The sequence below is a fragment of the Loxodonta africana genome, chromosome 22, assembly GCF_030014295.1.
Source record: "Loxodonta africana isolate mLoxAfr1 chromosome 22, mLoxAfr1.hap2, whole genome shotgun sequence".
In the NCBI taxonomy this organism is placed as follows: Eukaryota; Metazoa; Chordata; class Mammalia; order Proboscidea; family Elephantidae; genus Loxodonta; species Loxodonta africana.
In genome coordinates, this window is record NC_087363.1 from 15,820,013 (window position 1) to 15,837,457 (window position 17,445).

Consider the following 17,445-nt stretch of genomic DNA (forward strand, 5'->3'; position numbering starts at 1 on the left):
AGGGGTTGCAAAGTAGGGGAACCTGTAATGAGCTTTACATATATTTGGCTGGAGAGACACAAAGGGGAGTGAGGGTCTGGTGAGAATGGGGGCCCTTAACCTTCTTAGAAGATGGTGCTACTATAGGGATGGAGAGAGGACTTGACTTGAGGATACACTTGTGGAGAGAGTGAAGCATGCTCACAAATTAAAAGAAACAACAGAAACAGAGGACTCCCACCCATGGGCAGTCTGATCAAGAATGGCCCCTGTTTTCTCTGTGTGTTTCTGAGATGAAAGAGAGTTGACCTCCACTGGATTGTTCAGTGAGCGGGAAGCCTGTGATAGGTTTCTAAATGAGACCGGTGAAAAAACCAGTTAACAGAATACAACAGACTTCAGAGAGTCTGGCAGCTGGGCCTGTGCCTCTCCAAGGGGGTTTTGCCCATCTTTAAATTTAAATGCTGCAAAGTAGCTCTCTTGGCTTTTGCTTTCCTAGCCACATGGACCTTTCGCTATTCCATTCCGCATCAGTGGTAAGTTATTGAAACTCAGTAGTGCAATTTTTTCTTCCATTTTACCAGGCTTCTAATTATATTCAATTCTGGATGACGTCTCTTTAGCATCTTTTCTCACTGGGCCCTCACTGGCAACTGAAGCAAAAGCCTTTGATGGCACCTGCCTGCTCCAGTTCAGTGTTCACTGGTATGTTTGCAAAACAGCTTTGTGTCCATTAAAAAAAAAAGACCTTTTTAATATGGAGAATTCTGACCACATACCACGGGCAGGGCTGGATGCTGAGTCCCCTATATTCCGTCAGCCCACTGTCGTCAAGTCGATTCCAACTCATAGCAACCCTATAGGACAGTATAGAACTGCCCTACAGGGTTCCCAAGGCTATAAATCCTTATGGAAGCAGACTGCCACATCTTTCTCCTGTGGAGTGATTGGTGGGTTCGAACCATTGACCTTTTGGTAAGCAGCCGAGTGCTGTAACCACTGCACCACAAGGGCTCCTTCAAGCACAAGAGAAACTCTAAACTGCTGAGTCGGTTACTTTACGACAAAATGTGCCGCCTTTGCCTGTCTTTCTTCATTCTCTACTATCCTGCTCTCTCCTCCTTCACCTTCTGCTTCCCCCCACCCCTTCTCAGAATAGATGAAGAGAAAACACTGGCTAAAAGTCAGTAACTAACTATTCATGACGAAAAATTCACGGCAAACTTGGTGTAGGAGGGAATTTTCCCTGCTTGATAAAGGATGTCTCTTCCCTGCTCTCAGCAAGCACAATGCCTAGTGATGAAATCTTTTTTTTTTTAATTGTGGTAAAATTATATATAACAAAATATTTGCCATTTCAACATTTTTTATGTGTGCAATTCAGTGGCATGAATTACCTCTGCTGTGTTGTGTAGCCATCACCGCTAAGTGATAAAATCTCAATAATCATTTTAGAGTTAGGAATCAGACAAGTGTACCCACTGTCACGGCTTATAATTTAACATTATACAGGTGGTCCCTGTGCAATATGACGAGAAAAACAAAAGGCTACAAAGCCTGGCAAAGATGAAACAAAACCGTTGGTATTTACAAAATACTGCCTGCAGAAGGCTCGATTCCTTTTATCTTTTTTTTAAACCTCCTCAGCAAGATGCCCTCCTGCCCTGCGTCTTACAGTCAGTCACATGACGGTGGTGGTGGTGGCGGGGAGGTGGCGGGCAGGTGGCTGGCTGCACTTGAAACAAAATACCTTCCTGGTTAGTGTTAACCTTGCCTTGCTTTGTCTGGCCGCTGAGTTGTTGGACTGGGAAGGTTCTCTGCAGGTTGTATTCTGTCATCTCCCTGTAAAGCCGGAAAGCATCCCTGGTATTGTACTGCCAGTTCTCAGTAGAGCTACTTAACTAGAATCTGGAAACATTTTCCCTGAGGGCTGTCTTTAGACAGCATTAAAATGTAGCTGGAGACATACTGAGTAATTGGAAAAGAAAAATCGAATTAGACCAAGAATTTTTTTGAATCCCCTCTTCTTACAGAAGCCCTCAAGGAGAGCACCATAACTCATACCTCGCTCATATGAGTCAGGCATAAAGCCTCCCGCATAGATCCAATAACCTGTGAGTGTTCTGGTTTTGAAATGGCACCTGTCTGCATTTCTGGGTCGTAGCACTGGATCACGCAGCAGCAGTGATCTGGTTCCATTGTGCGTTACTTGGGAATGTGAGATTGCCAGAGAGCAGCTCCGTGTTTACTTCCAGAGGAGCAATGCCTTAGAAAAGTGGTTTCATTACAGTTCCTGTAGCAGCGCTCCGCTCAACCTGCAGAGGGGCCGGCGTTTGCATTGCACATAATCTCCTAGCTATGCCAAAAATGCCATTCCAGCTGGATCACAGACAATGGGCAGCAAAGTCAGCAGAACCTGAGGAAAGATGACCCAGCAAGTGAACGGAGCCGAATCTTCCCCCATCCTCCCAAGCCTGCAGCGCTCCCCACTCCTCTTTAAGCAAGGGAACCCAATCAGTGTTTGCCCTGCAACCTCTCAATTTGATACAGAATCTTGACCTAGCAGCTTTAGCCATAAAAAAGCAGAGACCGGGAGTGTCTGGGCCCTGAGATGCACACAGGGTTATCTGAGACCTGGTCCTGCTCCCCTGGGACATCTCCATCTCCTCACTTGCTGCAGCGCAGTTTGTGCCATCAAAGGTAGCGATGTCACAAGCATGGTATTTCCAGTCCAAAGCAGGAGCCATGTAGAGAAATTCGGGGGACACTCAAGAGGCTGTGTGTGTGTATACGTCTGCCTGTGTGTCTCTGTGTGTGTGAGTGAATTCAGCATTCCAACAGTGCAGCAGTGACGTTAAAAAAAAAAAAAAATGTTTTAAACTCCCCTTTTGGGCACAGATGCTCAGGGGCCAGGCACTGGACTGGGAGCGTCCTGAAGGGCGCTGTTACCTGCAAGCAGAAGGGCTGCCACACCTCCCCCTTCAGCATTTGATAACTGTAACGCAGCGTCTCTCACGCCGGGAGCTTCATCCTTTACATTTTGAAACTGAGCTTTTGCCTGTGTTTGGAGAGTTCTCAGCTATTTGCTCGGCTCAGTGTGCAAAGAAGCCACAGAGGTACCCGGCAACCTGGATTCAGTCTCCATCTTGGAAAAGTACATGACTCTTCGAGAAATCATTAAGTCACACTGGCCATACCGTAGAATTGTATTGAACTTTTTTTTTCTATTATTTTTTATTAAAAATCAAGAAGGTTGGAGACAGTCCATTTCAAAGAAAGCTTCTGATTTCTAAGGCTGTCAAGGGCATGAAATGACATGAGAACATCTCGGCAGGATTTCAAATTCAGGAAAGATTTTGCCCAGCACCTACTATGTTCAGCCTACCCTGCAGGGCTGTCCTGGAGAACCTGAAGTTCTGGGTTAACCCTCAAAACATTGAAAGCAATGGCTGGAAAAGAAAGATGAGCACCTTGACACTCCCTCTGGAAATGAACGAGGTTTGCCACAGCAATTGGCAGGTTTGGCGTTTTCCATCAAAATTTGGCGTCTTCATGTGCTGTCCAGGGTCTGCTTCGTCAGATGGATCTTAGAAGGACAAGGGTAACCGTTCTCTTTGTCTTTGTAAATGTTTTATCTGGCATCTCTCTCTCCCCACAGCCTTGTGATTATACTTGTGTAATTCTTCTCTGCAAAGTCATTGGAGTGGGTGTGTGCCCTCTCATCCATCAGCCAGGTTTGGGGTAACTTTCAGGTTCACAAAGAATGTTTTATGTGGAGGTTATTTTTAAAATTTGTGGCTATATGTAATATAGAACAGGATGGCATGGTAGGGTTTTCTCTCAAGTTTTCTTTAGCTGTCTGGTGGTTATTTATAAATATATACATTTCAGATACACTGTAGATGCAAAGATGCTTTCTTCAGAGCCCAGTAATAGAACTTTTTTAATTTAATTTTTCATTTAGTGAACTATAAAAGACCAATATACCTTGTGCTCTCAAAAATCTGTTGTGTAAAAGGAATTCAGAGAAGTGGCTTCAGGAAAGGTGGGGAGAAGGTTTTTTAAATGACCAACAAAACCGTAAGCACCCAAAGGCGACTGCCTGACAAGGTCATTGGGTGGGAAATCAGAGATGGCTTTTCTCTAAAGGAGGGGTGGGGAGAAGGGTTCTAGTAAATGGAAGCTTCTGAATTAAAAACTGACTAGTGTTGAGAGTAGGAGACAAGGAGCCCGTTTGCTGTCGGCTCAGAGGCTGCCTCTGTTGACATCTCTCTGCCATTTTTTCTTCCTTGGCTCCTACGCCAGGCATCTCTCTGATTTCTGTTTATACTCCACAGCAGCTCCCGGAGTGGGAAACAACTGTACAGTGGAATGAGGTTGTCTTTGTAAATGACCTTGACGTTTTTCTTTCTTTTTTTTTTTTTTTTACCCTACAGGAGCCTAGTAATAAACGGGTCAAACCCCTTTCCAGGGTCACGTCACTGGCAAACCTCATTCCACCTGTGAAGGCCACACCGTTAAAGCGCTTCAGCCAAACCCTGCAGGTAAGAAGGACCCAGCAAGCCCGTGTTTGCAGAAAACCATGCTGTGTGGTGGGGGGCCATCCTCGTCCTACCCAAAACTTCCCCTGGTTTCAGATTGACCTGAGTCAGTTTTTTCAGTAGATGAAACCAAGTGAGGGGACTGGACAGAAGAAAGACACACAGTATGGGGCCAGAGTCCTTCAAGGGATTCCTCAAGGAGTCATTTCTTTTGGGTCTTTCCCCACAATTGAGTTTCAGGGTCGAGTGCCCTATCCAGACCAGCTCTCACAGGCTTCATCCTAAAAAAATCTCTGGGCCTCCTAAGGAAACCCATCACATGACTTGAGCTGGAGGGCAGCAGAGCCTAGTAGCTTAGGCCAGAGGTCGGCAGACTGTGGCATGTGGGAAAAAGTCAGCCCACCACCTGGTTTTTATGGCCCACAAATTAAAGAATGGTTTTTATGTTATAAAAAAAATCAAAAGAAAAATAATATTTCATGACATGGGAGTGTTACATGAATTTGAAATTTCAGTGTCTGTAAGTCAAGTTTTATTGGAACACAGCCACGTTCATCTGTTTAATTGTCTATGGCAGCTACAGTGGCAGAGTTGGGTGGCTGTAACAGAGCCCACATGGCCCACAGAGCAAAAATATTAACTGTCTGACCCTTGATAGACAGTGTTTGCTGACCTCTGACTTGGAGGAAGGGTCCTGGAGTAGAAGCTCCTCGGTTCTCAGCCAGGCTCTATCACTCAGAGACTTTGTCACCTTGGGCAGGCAACTTAGACTCTGTAGGCCTTACTTTTATTCCTGATGGGTAATCGGGCATGATGTTGTCAGTGCCTTCATAGAATTATTGTACAAATTTATGAGGCGGGGCATTTAAAGGGTCTAGTATAGTGCCTAAGGAGCCCTGATGACGCAGCAGTTAAGCACTTGGCTGCTAAATGAAAGCCTGGAAATTCAAACCCACCCAGTGACTCTGCAAGAGAAAGCCATGGATCTGCTTCCATAAAGATTACCGCCTAGAAAACCTATGGGGCAGTTCTACTCTGTAACATAGGGTCGGTAGGAGTCGGAATTGACTGGACGGCACAATAACAACATGACAACAGTATAGTCCCTTGGCCCTTTTACCAATCACAAATTTACTAAGTAGGTAGCTAGTTAGTAAACATTAGTTACTCTAATAATTTTTGGTTGACAAGTGGTTGTAGTTGTTGTTGTTCTTAAACTCCTAATCAAGTTTACCTTTAAAAGTGAAAATTGAGATTTGTCTAAGGCCTTCGACCCGGTTTGATGACTGTAAAAATTCTCTTTTAGGCTGAAGTCCACACAAGTCATGCATGAAAAGATTCACGTTTAGCTGAGAAACAGCCTTGAGTCTGCCATTTTTGGTGTGTTGTGAATACTTTTGCTCAGCAGTACTTTTATGTTTGATTTCTGATTGTCTTAGTTATCTAGTGCAGCTATAACAGAAATACCACAAGTGGGTGGCTTTAACAAACAAAAATTTATTTTCTCACAGTTTAGTTGGTTAGAAAGCTGAATTAAGGTTGCCATCTCTAAGGGAAGTCTTTCTTCTGGAGGAAAGTCCTTAGTCTTTTTGAGCTTCTGCTCCTGGGCAGTCTTCATGTGTCTTGGCATCTCTCTTCCCTCATCTCTGCTTCCCCTGCTTGCTTGTGTAATCTCTTTTATATCTCAAAAGAGATTGTCTTAAGACACACCCTACACTAATCCTTCTTCATTAACGTAACCAAGACAACCCATTCCCAAATGGAATTATCACCACAGGCATAGAGGTTAGGATTTACAACACGTATTTTTGGGGGGACACAATTCAACCCATAATACTGAGTCTTTAGGAAAATTGTGGACTAGAACTCATGCCTCATCCTGTGAATATCCATGACTTGGGTTTGTTTGAGGGTCTCCCTCACCCACTCTGTCCTTGCTTCTCCGCCATTCGGCCAATATGCTTAATCCCCCCATAGCCCCAGCTGTTCCACGCTTTCCAGTAGATGCTGTCTGTCTCCCGTGCTTATCCCTGTCCTGCTCGTTCCTCTATTAACCCTGCTGACAGTTTCTCCTGAATGAATATCTCATCACCTGACTAGCTCTAAGTTTGGCCCTGTTTCTCTCAGTGCTTGGGCCTCTGGGCCCCTGGTTATCCCCTTTGTGGGAGAGTGGAGGAGAAAGTAAATAAGGTCATCTAGGGGAGCCAGATGAAGGGCTTTGAAGCTGGTGATGAAAAATGTGTTTACCTACTCTCCTTCATGACCAGTCCCTCAGCCCTCTAACAAGTTCATTGCAGACTTCCCCTGGAAGATTCATTACCACTCCTGTCCTGCACATCTGGTCCTTCACTGAGTCCTGCTTTTTGAAAATTCTTTAGCTTGTCTATTGCAATTTTCCCTTTCCTCCCCATTGCAGGGGCTATGGTTAAGTTCACTCTGTAGTTATTTCTTCTCTTGATTACAGAACCTCCATGTCACCATCCATCTCTTCCCGTGGCTTCTCAACTCCAACATTGTCTGTCCCAAGACAGCCCACCCTGTGCCCCAGGAAGGCCCTCCCTCACCCCACAAGCACTGAGTAGGCCCTCAGCATCCACCAGGTTCTTCTTCCTGCCCTGTGTTGCTTACATTCTAGGTACGGTAACCTTCTGGTAGAGCCCATGGCTGCAAAGTGTTTATAAAAAACTGAGCTAACACTTAAAAATGAAAATGATCCACATAGGAATCAGAATCCGTGCAATAACTCGACAGCTTGGCAGTGCTGGGCCTGTTCCTGCGTGGCAGTCGTGAGCTGTAACTGTAGTCAGCTGCCACCCACAGATGTCACCCCCTCTCCCTGTTGTCCTCCCAGTACCTGGTCACTTCACTCACTGGCATCACCTGCCCTACCTGTCAGATTCTGCGTTTGTGCTCCTGGGTCTGGGGACAGAACTTGCTCAAGTCTGTGCCTCCAACCACAGCTCAGCTCTGTCTGACTACGTATTGCTTTAGGGATGAAACCCAAGATTCTTCATTGTCATATCTTCAAAATCTTTCCTTTGGCTTCCCAACCGACCAGTTGCCGTTGAGTCGATTCTGACCCATGACAACCCCAGGTGTGTCACAGTAGAAATGTGCTCCAGAGAGTGTTTGATGGCTGATTTTTCAGAAGTTGATTGTCATGCCATTCTTCCAAGGTGCCTCTGGATGGTTCAAAGTTACAGCCTTTTGGTTAGCAGCCGAGCACATTAATGTTTCCACCACCCAGGGACTCTTTGGCTTTGACTTAGGCAACCTTTATTTACTTTTCTCCTGTTTCTGGGAACCCTGCACAGGGAACACTTCAGGAAACGTTTAATCACCTTGGAAACGTGCACTGACCTAGAGAACTGGGATAGAAAAAAGTCAAGTCCTTTCTGATATCCAACAGACTGAGGCCAAGCAAGGATGAGAAAACCAGAGCCGAGGGAGGGATCTGACATGTAGAAGTTGGTTTCTAAAACCTCAAAGTTTTTTTTTTTTACCAAATAATTTTTTTATTTGCTTCTTTCAAATATCATGATAAAAAGCTAGCTCCAGGCTCTGTGTATTGAACAAAAACAGCACAGTTATCCATATTGGTTATGCACATAGACCCAGAGAGAACTTGAGCAATGTGCCTGCGTTTCGAGTGCATCCTTGGGCAGTCAGTCAGTGGAAAGATGCCCCTGAGGTTTTGTGCAGTTAGACAGCCATGTTTGCAGAATGGTGCGCAGAGAACGTCATCTGGCCTCCTACATACCTCCACATAACTCACCTTGGGGCGTGCGGTGCAAATTCTGGAGAATTATTCTAGTCCTGGCATCCCGGTCAATTGCGTTAGGACATTATTGCTTCCCTCACCCACTAGACGAGGAGATGGGGTGCTGATGTAGCACAGGGAGCAGAGGGATGAGGGGAAGGAAACCCCAAAGGGATACTCAGTGGCAACTCCATATACTTTTTAGTTTGCCTATAAAGGTCCTGATTTCCATTCTAAAAGAGGGGAACAGAGAGCAGGGGGCATATGGGCTGCCCCAAACCTCTCAATGTCATCTGTTCCTTACCCATACCCACATATCATTTATGCCTTTTTTGCTTCCAAAAAAAGCTCCAGGCTGGGACAGAGCAGCTTGACGTCCTGCTGCAAGTGTTCCTTTTCCCTGACTCCTGACATCTTAGAGACATGCATGTGCCTGTGGATATCCAGTTGTGTGTCTCAGGTTGGCTTCATGTTACTCCAGGAGAAGAGATGACCTAGACCCAAACCCAGTGCTTTTATCAATACTGAAACACTTAGCAGTCCTTCCTCTGGCTGCTTGGGAGATGCAGGTTAGCCCAGGAGGCTATCAGGAGAGCTGTGGGCTGGCAGCCTCTTCCACAAACGTTAAAAGGCCAGACACAAGTGTGAGTATCCTTGCAGCCACAGCTCAGCAAGACACTGCAGGATTTGTTCTCTCTTCCTGCCCCCCTGCCCCATGTGGGCTGGGGGCTTGGGCCTCAGCACAAAAGCAGCGTTTGTGGAATTCGGGGAGGAGCGCCGGACTGCATGGTGCTCCGTCTGCTCCTGACCAGGGAGGTTAGTGCTGCTCGTAGACTTGAGCACAGATGTCTGGATCCCTCTGGGCCTATAAACTCCCTCTGTGGCCCGCCTGAAAGGGAAGTCTGACCAGCTCTGAAAGGGACTGCGTGCGCTCCTCTGGTGTGGAGTGAGGAAGGAGCGCTCACCCTGGGCCTGGCTATCTGAGCCCTGTCTCCCTGCTCACAGCTGTGCACGGCTGCTGGACTCATTTGAGCTGCATCCAGCCCATGCTGTGGACTCATGTGGTCATTACACTGTGATTTAGCCCTTCGTTCTCTTTAGAAATGAGCTGTGGTATTTGGAAGTTCCAGCATATGTTACAACATGGCTGAACCTTGAAAACGTTACGCTGAGTGAAATAAGTCAGTCACAAAAGGACAAATATTGTATGGTCTAACTTACATGAAATGTCTAGAATAGGCCAAAGTTTAAGAGTGGTGACCTGAGCCAGGTGGGAGGGGGAAACAAGGAGATACTGCTTAAGGCACACTGAGCTTCTGTTAAGGGTGAGGAAAAAATTTCGAAACGAGTGGTGGTGATGGTTGCACAGATGGGGAACGTCATTTCTGTCACTGGATTGTGCATGTAAAATGGTTGAAACGGAAAAAAACCTCACCCAGCAGGGGAAAAGAAAAAAAAGAACTTTATTTCTTTTCCATGTCCATTATGGAAAAAAACAGAAAAGGAGAGAAAGAAAAGAACACACACAGCCTTCCACTCTTAAACAACCCCTGTTCATATATTAATAATTGCCTTCCAGTGTTTATTGTAGGCATAACTACACAACTTACACACTGTGGATATAATTTGGGCTAGCCCACAATCTATCCAACCATATCTTGGTCTATGTGGTGAGGTCACTTTGGGGCAAAGGCTGGGCGCTGTAAACCCATCAGTTTCTCTTGCTCTTTATCAATCTTGGCCCCACATATTTCCAGGCTATGCAATTAGGGGAAGGAGCCCTGGTGGTATAGTAGTTAAGAGCTCAGCTCCTAACCAAAAGGTCGGCAATTCAAATCCACCAGCAGCTACTTGGAAACCCTATGGGGGCAGCTCTGCTCTGTCCTGTAGGGTTGCTATGAGTCAGAATCAACTCGAGGCAACAGGGTTTTTGGTTTGCAGTTAGGTGCATAGGAGTTCATCACCACTGAAGACTCTTATTTATTAAAGTGAAGTATCCCTGTTTTTTTTTTAGTGGCGTGTATAAGTCTGTATTGAATGTATTTTGAAGGCCTTTGTTGTCCTATTTTTTAAAGTACCTTCTATTGTGCTTTTCTGATTACACAAATCCTTAAAAAAGAAAAAAATGGAAAATATATAGAAGTACAGGCAAGGAAGTAAAACCAAACCTAGCCAGTTGCCATTGAGTCGATTCCGACTCATAGCAAGCCCTTATATGCAGAGGAGAAGTGTGCTGAATAGGGTTTTCAAGGCTGGGATCTTTGGGAAGCAGATAAAGAAAGTAAAAGTCACTTGTCATCCAAAAGACATCTAATAGCATTTTGGTGTACACCCAAGGGACCTTTTCTTTATAGTCTATACCTATGTATATTTTTCCAACACAATTGCAATCATTGTGTGTGTTCTACTTTTAAATTTGCCTTTATCTTCATAGTAAAAGATGACTGTACAGTATGAGAATAATTTTCCATGTCATTAAATATTTTTCATGGACACCATTTTTAATGGTTTCATATAGTGTTTCATCAAACAGATATACTAGTGTATTTAACCACGCTCCTATTGTTGAACATTTGTTTCCGTTTTTCCACCATTATCCGGAATGCTGTTTTAACCATTCTTGTCACACATCTTGTGCGTGTCTGTATTTCTTTCTTTTCCTTCTATTATATTCCTAGAAGTGGAATTCTGGGCAAAGGGTAGGAACACTTTAAAGACGTTCAATATAGCTAGAGTTAGGTCCCTATTCTGGGTGTGCATCTGTCCTGGGCAGAATTGCTTCTCTTTGTTCTCATCCTAAATCTAGACTCTCCATCACGTTGCTCCCCTCTCTTGGCACTGCTTCTCTGTTTACTGTGACATACAGACAAGATAGCCCTTCCTGGGGGCCCCTCGACTTTTCTGTGCAGGTTCTTTTATCCATCTTTGTATTTCCAGTGCCTTACACTACGCAGTACTTAAGATGTGTGCTGAAATTGGTAGTTACAATTATCATCATTGTTTTTTCTGTAAAGGGTAGCCTCTGCTGCTCCTAGGCCCTCTTGGCTGGCAGTGGACGCCTACCTGGTGATGGAACCCTACTCTTCTCCTTCAGGAGAGCTACCTCGCCATAGAAAATAAGTCCCCAGCCCTCATTGTGCCCCCTTCAGGAGGATTGTTGTGGCCAAAGAAGGATTCATGGTAACCACAGCTTCCAGCTGCTCCATTCCCTGGCCCTTAGATCTGGGAACTTCATTCATTTTACCCAGATGTCCCATAAACGTAATATGGGTCAGTGTTCTTCATTAATATTCTCTTTATTTATTGTGTTATTTGTTCTGCTCTAGGCTTGAGGGGGAGATAGTACCAAAAAGGAGATAATACCTGCCCCCCAAAACCATAAAGTCCACTTGGTAAAAGTTGTCTAAGATATATTATTAAAAAAAAAAAAAAGTCAAAAGCATTGTATGCTAAGTAATAATACACACCCATATTAATATATGCGTAGGGAAACAAAACAGGAAACGCACGAAAATCTTAATAATGTTATCTCTTGAAATACAGTTGAGAGACTTACAAGCCTTCTCTTTTTTGAGCTTTCCTCGTTCTCTTTTTTTCCCCCTTTACCTAAGAATTATGAATCAGGAGAGAAGGGATACCAAAAACCAAACTCGTTGCCATCGAGTCTATTCCGACTCATAGCAACTGTATAGGACAGAGTAGAACTGCCCCATAGAGTTTCCAAGGAGCAGCTGGTGGGTTCGAACTGCCGACTTTTTGGTTAGCAGCCAAGCTCTTAACTACTGCGCCACCAGGGCTCCAGAAAAACGGATAAATTCTTCAGTAAACAGGTTAGGACTGTTGACTTTTATTTTTTACATTATATATATCTGTCACACCTGAATTTTTAAATAATTATGTATTACCTTTGTAACCAGATAAAAATATATACCCATTACTTCATAGCAACCCTAATGTATAAGATTTGAAAATCTTATACTAGAGAATTGCAAATTCTCAATGAAATCCAGACTTTCTGGAGCCATTGAGGCTTGATGAGCCCCCAAAACTAGTGCCCTGAAATACTCTTTAAACTTTGAACCTTAAACCAGAACTATGCCCATAAGTCTTTTTTGAACCAAAACATAGCTTATCTTAGTAAAGTGCATCTGCTTTGAGCATTATGTTCTTTTAAGGAATTCTCTCTGTGAGATCAGATTGACAACCAGCAACTAAACCAAAAGGATGGATGGGATGATTAGGGGCAGTGAATTTAAGATAATGGTGGTGGAATAATGTGGAAAAGGGTAGCGAGAATGATAGCACAACTTGAAGAATATCAGTGAGTTGTACATGTAGAAATTGTTGAAATGGCATATCTTTGGCTGTGTATACTTGCATCAAATTTTAAAATTTTTTAAATTAACATAAAATTATATGTGTATATACACACATGCACACACACACACACACACACACACACATATATATATATATATATATGGAACCCTGCTGGCACAGTGGTTACAAGCTTGGCTACTACCCAAAATGTCAGCAGTTTGAGTCCACCAGCCGCTCCTTGGAAACCCTATGGAGCAGTTCTGCTCTGTCTTATAGGGTTGCTATGAGTCGGTCGCCCTGACAGAAATGGGTTTGGAATGTGTGTGTATATACACATATATCCCAACCATGTATGTATACACGTATATATGTATATATACACACGTGTATACACACACACACTAGAGAAAAAGAGCACTCATGCAAGCATATACCTGAGTACGAACTTTCTAATGGCCTGAGGGGTCAAGGAAGGCTGCCTAGCAAGGGATTTGTGTTGGACCTGGAATGACCCAGAGATGATGAGGATGGAGAGAAAGGGCATTTCATATTTGAGGGAGGAGGGTAAGAAGACCCATGCCGATTAGATAGAAGAGATAAGTAGGAAGGGTACCCAAGCATTTGAATCTCTGTGTACCAGTCACCATGACTTTCCAAGAACTTCAAACTGGGTCCTTGGAGGTCACATACTTCTTATAACTGACATAGGCTTTGCTCCCCAAGATAGGGAGAGAAGCTCGGGGTGTATGTGTGTGTGTGTCAGGGGAGACAACCAGAAACCGGGCTGCCTTGAGGTCTAGGAAGCACGGCTATAGGTGAGAAGTGACCTGGATTCCGTATCATAAGAAATGCCTGGCTCTTGGCTCTTCTTTATACTTAGGAGTAGTAGACGATTGTAATCGTTGACTGGAGTAATTTAAAGTTTGTCACCTTTTATTTAATAATAACAGTTCTCATTAATTGAGTATTTTCAGTGAGCCAGGTCCTGTGCAAAATTCTTCACCTCGTTTCATCTCCTCCACAACTCTGTAAGGCAGCATTCGTCACCACTATATAGGGAAGAAACCTGAAGCTCAGAGAGGTGGAAATCCTTGCCAAAGGCCACACAGCAATAACGGCTGAAGCTGGGATACTGTAGGGCCTAGTACAGTGCTTTGACTAAGGGTAGGCTTTCTTAAGAGGTCAAAGTTAGGTCATTGTAAAGCTTGCAGTTCTCCAGGCTCTAAAAATAATCACCCGATTTTCTATCTGGAGCATCACACCTTGCTGCTGTTCTTACTCTGTTTGCCTTGGGGAGAGTCCATTTTCAGCTCGTGGAATATTTTGTCACTAAGATTCTCATGCAAAAGCCATTTCACAGTGCCCGATGATAATGGTCAGGCTGCGGCCCCGAGCCTCTGGAGGGCTTCCTAATTTGAGCTTCCACTAAGCAAATTGAATAATATTTTTGTCACACTGGACCTGAATATTTTCTTCAACATTTCATTCATTCCTCTCAGGGTCTCTTCAGCCACGGAAGGCCTCTCCTTGTGTTGAGGCTGTGGGATTTGATATTCGTCGATTATGAATTGATCGGGTGCCCATTTAGCATGTTTCTCAATGTGCGTGAACTCACCAGATTCCCTACCCATGCTTGTGTGTTTATAGCAACACTTCTGACTCGGTGCTCGTGGTCTTTCACATCTGTTTTTTTCATGGTATCTATTATGCAAAATCTGGAAAATAAATGTAGGTAAGAAATGTATAAAGATAAAAATCATCTGTAGGCCCACCATTCAGGGATAACTCCTGTTAATATTTTCTTGTATTTTAAGTGGGAATCTTCCTTTTCTTAACTCTACATTGTGAGCCTTTCCCCTTATCAGTCAAGTTTTTCTCAAAAAGAATGATTCTTTAACGCTGTATAATATTCCATTTTATGTGTAAAACCTGTTGCCGTCGAGTCGATTCTGACTCATAGTGACCCTGTAGAACAGAGTAGGACTGCTCATAGGGTTTCCAAGGCTGTAAATCTTCACGGAAGCAGACTGCCACATCTTTCTCCTGCAGAACAACTAGTGGGTTCGAACCGCCGAACTTCTGGTTAGCAGCCAAGCCTTTAACCACTGCACCATCCAGGCTCCTATTTTATAGTTGTACTATAAATTTATTTAATCCCTATTGTTGGGCATGTTAGGCTATTTCTTGATCTTTTGTTTTCATAAACAACACTGTCCTTTGAGGGCTTTTCTCCTCCCATGGGTTTTCTTAACCGAGGTCTCAAAGCACTTCCCGTTAAAGCTGCTCAGAGGTATGTCTGCTGTTGGCCCGTGAATGCAAGCGTAGGTACACAAGCTGTAATGGTTTCAGGGCGCACCATAGCATAACAGCAGTGAGAGTTCCATCCATTTCCTGCTGATCATCTTCCAGGCACTGGGCTAAGGCCTTGACGTATCTAATCCTCATCCTCGCTACAGCTTTGTGAGCTGCTTCTTAGGTCCCTTTCACAGGTGAGGCAGCTGAGATCCAGAGAGATTAACTTCCCCGAGGTCCCTCAGCCATTGCATTGTCGTCAGCCCACCTCTGTTTTACTCCAAAGCCTGTGTTCTTAACCCAAGCCTATGTTTTGGTGTTGAAAGACTGGCCTCGGTTCCTATTCTAACACTTACTCTGCCAGTCACTTAATACTCTGGCACTTGGATTTCTTATCTGTTAAAAGGGCAGAAGGAGCCCCAGGTGGTACAAATGGTTAGCACACTTCAGCTCCTAACCAAAAGGTTGGCGGTTCAAGTCCACCCAGAGCTGCCTTGGAAGAAAGACCTGGCTGGTGATCTGCGTCCAAAGAGGCAGACATTGAAAACCCTATGGAGCACAGTTCTGCTCTGACACACGTGGGGTCACCATGAGTCAGAGGCAACTCAAGGACAACTGGTAACTGGTGAAAGGGCAAAACAGGAGAACCTGCCAGTGCTTCTCCTAGGATAAGTATGAGGATCAGCCGTTACCCGGGCCACACAGCTGGGAAGCGTTATTTCTCATTTTAGGTTAATTGCTGTAGTCAAGCCTTCTATGAGAGACTTCTCCAGGACTACCAGAGCGTTTTCAGACCCCGACCATAGACATTGTACATTTTGGTTTAATCTATTGCAGTGACAATTTAGGAATGTATTTTCCTCTCCCAGCTCCACCCTAACCTCCAATCCATTTAATAATAACCCATCTGCTAAAAAATAGCAATTTGTGGTCAGAACAGCAAGGGTAGAGAATTTCCCTGCTTGCACTCTCTTTATCAGAGCATGTTGTCTTTGGCTGTGGAGACCTTCTGTTTTTGGAAAAGGGCAAGGGAGCACCCCACTGAACGGGCGGCTGACAAGTCAGATCAGCCCCATTGTGATCTAACCCACTGGTTTACCTTTCCTCTGACACGTGTAAAGGGGCCCCCTTTTCCCACCGGACAGGCAGCTCTCTCTGCACCTTATGTGTCTTTTCCACATCCCGGTGGAGGCACAAACAGCACCTATTTCCCGTGTCTGCATTATCCCTGCCTGCTACAGCCATGTTGTTTTAGCTGCCAGCAATTACGAGCTTTGATTTTTTGGCTCATTTGCTCAGCCAGATTCCCTCATGGAAACTCCTGCTTGTTCTGGAACATTTTTCATTCCAGTTCCAAAGTCCCCACACCCAGGGTGATCTGTGTGTGTGTCTGTCTGTCTGTTGTTACGTGGTCCCTCCCAAGCCTGGGTCCCTCACTTTGAGGTGGGCTTCTTCTGGTCACCACAGATCAGTGTTGCTCAACCCAGAGGACTTTGGCTAATATCTGCAGATGGTTTGATTGTCATATGTGAGGTGGAGGGTGCTACTGGTATCTAATGGTTCGAGGCCAGGCATGCTGCCAGACATCCTACAATGTACAGGATGATAAGCAATTACCTCATCCAAAATGTCAGTGGTGGCAAGGTTCAGAAATCCTGCCAGAGACTGAGTCTGAAACTTGTCCACTTGGACACATGTACCCCATGTACTGTGAATCTAAGTAAAGCAGGATAGAATACTGGCTAAAATATGGGAGAATTTGGAATGAGATAGACCAGATCTGCATTGACATTCCGAGTTTACCATGGACCTGAGCTCAAATTTTGGGACACCGTTCCTTTGCTGCGTGACCTTCAGCAAGGTGTTACCCTCTCAGAGCCTCAGGTTTCCTTATCTGTAAAATGAGGGCAAGAATCCATACCCCTCGGGTGTGTAGCAGTGCCTTAAAACCCCCCTCACAGTGCCCACACACAGCAAACATGCTATTCATTCACTGATTAAGCAAAGTGTGTTAAGGCACTACTGTGTGCCAGGTTCTGGTGAATCTACTGGTGAACAGGGCAGGTGGAGATCCCTCTGTCCAGGAGCTTACCTTTTTTGGGGCGGAGACGGACATGTGGGAAACAAACAAGGTAGTAAATGACGTCATCCATCACATGGGAAAATAAAGCAGGGAGGGGCCAGGCGGTGCGGGGGCGGGGGGCAATGGAGGGACGCGGCTGCTCTCCTCTCTCAAGTAGCATCCTCCTCTTTGGGTTTTTTCTTATAGTAGTAATCACTTGTCCCTCCCCCACCTAGTCCTCACCTACAGTCGTGCCCAGGTGTACTGATGACTGGTGGAGGTGGAGGTCATGGTGTGTGCTCACTGCTGACGGGAGCGCCTGCCCCTGGCTGGGCCAGCCAACTGCTGACCAGACACCTGACCAATGTTCTTTATTTCTCCTTTGGGCTTCTTTTCCTTTCAGCACCTTCCTATCCTCCTGTGTGGAATGAGAAAAGGCAAAATGTATGTTTTAACCCCACCTAACTAACAGTGGGGTCCCTGGGTGGTGC

At 44.9% G+C, this 17,445-nt stretch overlaps 1 protein-coding gene across 15 annotated transcripts in view; it reads left to right on the forward strand.

Annotated features, from left to right (window-relative positions):
• Window positions 1-17,445, forward strand: part of ARHGEF3 (Rho guanine nucleotide exchange factor 3) — a 353,777-nt gene that overhangs the window by 305,667 nt on the left and 30,665 nt on the right. For all 15 annotated transcript variants that reach the window (XM_064274347.1, XM_064274349.1, XM_023547600.2 and 12 more), the window contains one exon: window positions 4,416-4,523. In XM_064274347.1, the coding sequence (XP_064130417.1) occupies window positions 4,416-4,523 (108 nt within the window). The remainder of the gene's footprint in view (window positions 1-4,415; window positions 4,524-17,445) is intronic.